The sequence below is a fragment of the Diaphorina citri genome, unplaced genomic scaffold (genome assembly GCF_000475195.1).
Source record: "Diaphorina citri unplaced genomic scaffold, Diaci psyllid genome assembly version 1.1 scaffold69527, whole genome shotgun sequence".
Classification (NCBI taxonomy): Eukaryota; Metazoa; Arthropoda; class Insecta; order Hemiptera; family Psyllidae; genus Diaphorina; species Diaphorina citri.
The window spans coordinates 1-5434 of NW_007446744.1; the positions used below are offsets into that span (position 1 = coordinate 1).

At 38.7% G+C, this 5434-nt stretch overlaps 1 protein-coding gene across 1 annotated transcript; it reads left to right on the forward strand.

Annotated features, from left to right (window-relative positions):
• Nucleotides 1–98: 98 nt before the first annotated feature.
• Nucleotides 99–3774, forward strand: LOC103523985 (protein masquerade; the record flags this gene model as incomplete). The annotated part of the gene is given in 6 exon segments (XM_008488994.1): nucleotides 99–364; nucleotides 796–847; nucleotides 1161–1451; nucleotides 1656–2189; nucleotides 2371–2574; nucleotides 3534–3774. Coding segments are annotated over 6 exon segments (1588 nt in total), but the record flags the coding sequence as incomplete, so codon positions are not given.
• Nucleotides 3775–5434: the final 1660 nt, after the last annotated feature.

Sequence of the window (5434 nt, forward strand, 5' to 3'; positions counted from 1 at the left end):
AAAAAAATTACCGTTGAAATGGCTTTGTAATAAATTTATTGCTCATGATATTTGACTCCGATGTATTTTCATGTTTGTTTACATTGTTCTGGTCGCAGGACTTCTTGACACGATTACCAGTACTGCTGAGAGTAAAGACTGCCCCGGAACCTGTGTTCATGCCATCGCCACTCTCATTTGTGCTGAAGTATTGGATGATGTACAATGTCCGTCACCTTCAATGAGATGTTGCTTGGAATCGCCAGCAAACGGTACTACACCAGCTGCAGGAGGAAGTACTACATCCAATGCAGGGACATCATCGCCATCTACAACTACTCCACCAACTCTATACACAACCAGTAAACCGTATAAAAAACCACAGGTAAAACAATCGATTGTAGAAGAAATTATAATTTGAACCTAAATAGCACTCATTAAAATAACTCTACTTTAGTGGGCAATTTTCAGACTAGAGAGTTTTAGAGATACTTTTACATGCATAGGCACTAGTAAAACAACTGGCTTTGTTCAGAATTTTTATTAAATCCAAACAGTACCTGGTGTAGTTATTATTCTAAATTCCTCAGGTTCAAATATTCTGCGCGGGAGATCTTTGTTGCAACGTGATTCTACATCATTGCAAATGAATCGATTCTTCCAGTAGGAATGTTAAGATTGCCAAAAGGCAAATTTTTACTTCTGATTGAATCGAAAACATTGGATAGGATTTGGGTGTCATTGTTATGGTAGATTTTAGCATTGCCTTGATACCTACCAGAAAAGTAATCTCTCGAACTCATTTTATCATTTCAGAATCCAGAAAAGAGACCACAGCCTCCTGGAGCATCCAACAAAATAGACACTGGTGAGCAACCTAACAAATACTGCAACAAAATACAAACAAGTAGATGAATATTTACAAAATATTTATTCCCAATTGGGTTTATGATTTCTTTGTAAGTACATCCTAGGATAGGACAGTAACAAATAGCGGGAAGTTTTAAGGTTAATACTTACTGTTAATGGAAAATGTGTGATTTATTTGTACCAGAATTTCTTCTATAAATATGTAGGTATATTTACATATTTGCGCTGTTGGGGGTACAATGACAATGAGGGCATACATATTGACAATCATTTTAAAATCAACCCTTTGAAAATCCTCTCCATTATTCCAGGAGGAAACAACAACTGTCTTGGAGTGTGTGTCGCAGAGAGGATAGCAGACTATTGTGAAGCAGTTCTCAACGATGCCAATCTGTGTAAGCCAGGACTTCGTTGTTGTGTTTCCAAAGACGCCTACTCCGGAACGTTGCCCCCGAACTTGGTCATTATGGAGAGAAATGGAACCAAACCAAACTCGGGCAGTCAATCTTCGAGTACCACCCCGTATGTGTCTAGCACTTCAGCGGTGACTCAAACTACAACCAGTCGGCCACAACAGCCAGCCGGTTCTAAACCTTGTCACGGTGAGAATGTTTCTGAACGTCTCCAGTTGGTCAAATTTGAAATTTTTAAGGGGGCATGAGTATCAATTTAATGTAGAATGAGAGGAAAAGCAGAAAATTAAACAAATTTCTCTCCCCCTCAATGAACTTGCATAATATTAATTTGATTAAGTTCACATTTTACATCGTCAAAATAACTAAATTGGTGACTTTTTTTTATTCCAGGAGAATGTGTTAGTGGTCTATTCGCTCTGTTTTGTGATGATATCGACACAACGGCTTCATGTCCTGGCGATGACAGCTGTTGCATTACCAATTCTCAAGAATCTACGACGCCACCACAGAACAACTTCAATAACAACAATAAGATTGACGGCAATGACCAAGGTAGCAACGACAAACCCACCAAAACCAACGTTTACACCCAACCTCCACCCCCTCCTCCTCCAAGAAGGACAACCACTAACAAGCCGCCTTCTAGTCAACCATCTAATCTGCCCAAATGTCCTGGCTTCTGTTTACTCAACATCATGGCCGCATTCTGTGAGAGACCATCCGTGCTTATTCCTCAAACATCCACATGTAGCAGAGGATCCATGTGTTGTGACAATACGAGGTTGCCTCCACCCACCAAACCGAAACCACGCCCTACACAACCTCCCACCACAACCACTGTGGCTACAACCACAGCTGTCCCTGACGACAGACCTGAGTGTCCTGGCTCCTGTATTGTGTCCTACTTGTCATTCACATGTTTCAGTAAGTAACAAACTTGATGGGTAAAACTTTTACAACTTTTCCTCGTGTTAACGATTTAGATTAGCTCGTTATCATTTTATTACCACTCATTTCGGAGTGAATACATCTTTATGACTCTATGTAAATATGTTACACTATTCTTCATCTCAGATCGTAACTAGAGTTCGCTTCAATTTTCTAGGAAACGCAGAGATGACAGAAATCTTCAAATGTAAGAAGTCAGGTACCCAATGTTGTGCTCCCAAATCTGTGATAAGAGAAGTTCTGGACCAGAAGAATGGTGTCTCTCGTAATGATACATTCACGAACCACTACAGGCCGTACAGCCCTCAACATCAACCACCAAGTCATCAAGTTCATCAGACAGCACTGAGTCCGGCAGCAGGTTTGTCATAGTCCTCTTTCAAAACTAAAATAAAATTACTTAGAAAATGACCATTGATATCGAGTGTTATTAAAATGCTTAATCATAGAGGTCATGCCTATTGGAACATTCGACGTAATGGAAGATCGATAACTATCCCTACGAAGGGAATGTTTACATTAAAGTCAGCGTCTAGACAAGACGTAGCAAATTAATATCCTAATATCCCTGAACGTAATGCAGACAAAGACACCGGTACCTAGGTACAATGTTGCTCAGACTATGCTCGTACTAAATGTGACAATACCTGCATCAAAGTTGGTGACATGCGGCATACCAGGGTGACTCATTTGGCGTTCACCAATAACTCACTCGTACTCGATGCACTCTTTTACTTTCTAAATTATTGAACGCATACAGGTACTTAACAATAAATTAATATCTTATAGGGTCATCATAAATCCGTACCCAACTCATTATTCATTGCGATATGCGATATGTTATCTAAAGTTACTCGAGACTTCGAAGTCACCTTGTATGGCATGAAGAACAGTTAGGTTTTGCCAAGCCTTCATAACATGTCTTGCTTCAATTTTTACTTTCACTCATTTTCAAAACCAAGTTTTCTTTTGTTTCTCTTGCATAGTGATATGACTTAAGTTCTCAAGTATGTACATATGTAAGTAGCGTGTGCTCAAAATCTAGGAGATTGATGGCAGAGTCAATAACTCAATACTAAGGCAATTCTTGCAGGGAATCATAGACTTCATAGAGCAACAAGTCTCAAGCGATGAAGAATGCTTTTAGTTTTAACCTCTTCGTCTAGTGCAGAGGTTATTTTCTGCCTTCTATTAGTGCCAATGTTATGTCAACTTTATGTGACTGTTTGGGGTGCAATAGTTTTACATAATGGACTCCGCACACAGGAATTTCGTCAGAAAAGGCCCCCATTTCAATGTAATATATGTTTCTGTTTGCAGCATCATACCCCACCTACTCCACAACGAGCACTACAGTCAGACCGGCCGTGTATAACAAATATGTATGCGGAGTGAAGGGTACAGCAAGGGAGCGTGGAGCTAGAGTGGTTGGCGGAGAAGATGCAGACCCCGCGGAATGGTGCTGGCAAGTGGCCCTCATCAATTCTCTGAACCAATACCTGTGCGGTGGAGCACTTATTGGTACCCAGTGGGTGCTGACAGCGGCCCATTGTGTCACCAAGTAAGTTCAGATTTAGTAGAACAGGGTAGATGTGGGTTCAATATCTAGATTGCCTCTGGCAATAATTTCGCGCTTTGTTTGTGATTATTGCAATTTGTACATGATTATAGGTAACCAAGATCACCTAGCAGTACAAGTACAAGTATAAACAATGTCATTTATTTACTAGTACTTAGTACTAAAATTGGCTATATTTAAATTGGAAACAAAAAGGTTCAGGTGACGAGTCATACTCGAGGAAATTTCTTTACAATGTGAGAATAGCATGTTTTTAAATCCCTTTTGTGGTAAGAACTAAGAACACTATGGAAATCCACTAAATAATGTCGTCTAGGAAGCAAGTTAACTTTTGCATATGTCACAAGGCTACGGGGTAGAAAAACTTTTCTGGTTTTCTGCATTGGTTTTTAATTTTCTCACAAAGCCCTTTGAACCCTTTGACTGAGTTCATGTGAAGTTTGTAAACTTTCTCTGAAAATTTTTCCAAGCTTTTCAAAGTTCATTCGGTTTTCTCAAAACAAAGTTTAAAATATTTTTAATTATCGCTTCTACCTTGTTTTCCTCCAATGTGGTTTCTTATTTTTCTCTCTTGAAACTTTTCCTATGCACTTTTCTAGTTTTCTTTTATACTATTCACCATTATATTGTGTTTTATTCAACTTTTTTTTTCATGATCTGGCATTCATTCAATTCAGCCTTCAACAAGGTACAGCACTACACTTTACAGTCCAAATAATATGTAGTATGTACTATGTAGTCATCAATCCCTTTAGTTTCCCATGATTATTCGTGCTAGAAATGACATCTAGAACTCTAGAAGTTGCATCATTCACATTTTTTATTGTATTCAAGTCAGAATCCTTTTAGCATATCTATAAAATTAAACTACATGGGCACTATGGCTGAGACATCCATCTTGATCAAAGAGATTCTTGCTATGTTTGAAATGAAACTAATGAAGTTTTTTTTCCGTCTTAAGTAAAATGCAAAATTAACCCTGCGCATTCTTTTACCACATTCTTCTTCAACTTTCTTTTCTAGAAAAATACTTGGTATAAGTTTTTCAGGATACGCTTTTTTTAAACAAGACGAAAATATAAATACGAACTTTTCTATGAAGCAGAAATGTAATTTCTTTTGCATACTGAACTCAATAACAATACAGTATGTCTCAGAATATGAAATGAACCAGCTGCTAATTTCCCCCCCGTTGGTTATAAACTGCGCATGTCTAGTCACTTAGCGTGGTTGTTAGCTTCGCTATTTGGCTTCTTGCAGTGGACTTGGTACTGTTCGATTTCTTATAACCTTTTGCTTCTGTTTGTAAAGTTAGTTTCTTCTCAGTGTTCTTTTACTCATATGATCCGCGTTGGTGTGGTGACGTCCTGTCCATGTTTGGAACTGGTTTCTCAGACGGTACTATGGATTATTCCTTTTATTTATCCTTTTATTGTGGTACTACTCGTATGTGTTTATTAGTTCCACATTTGTGTACATGTCCATGATTTTGTACCACACGTCGGACGCGCTGTCGCGGATTTTCCCTTGAATCTTAACTGACTGATCTGGAATAAGGATAGGGGTTTTTAAGTTTGTAGCGGTCCGGTCCGAGTTTAAACGTATAAAGACGCGTCTCTGTTATTGCATCACAGCCCCCTCC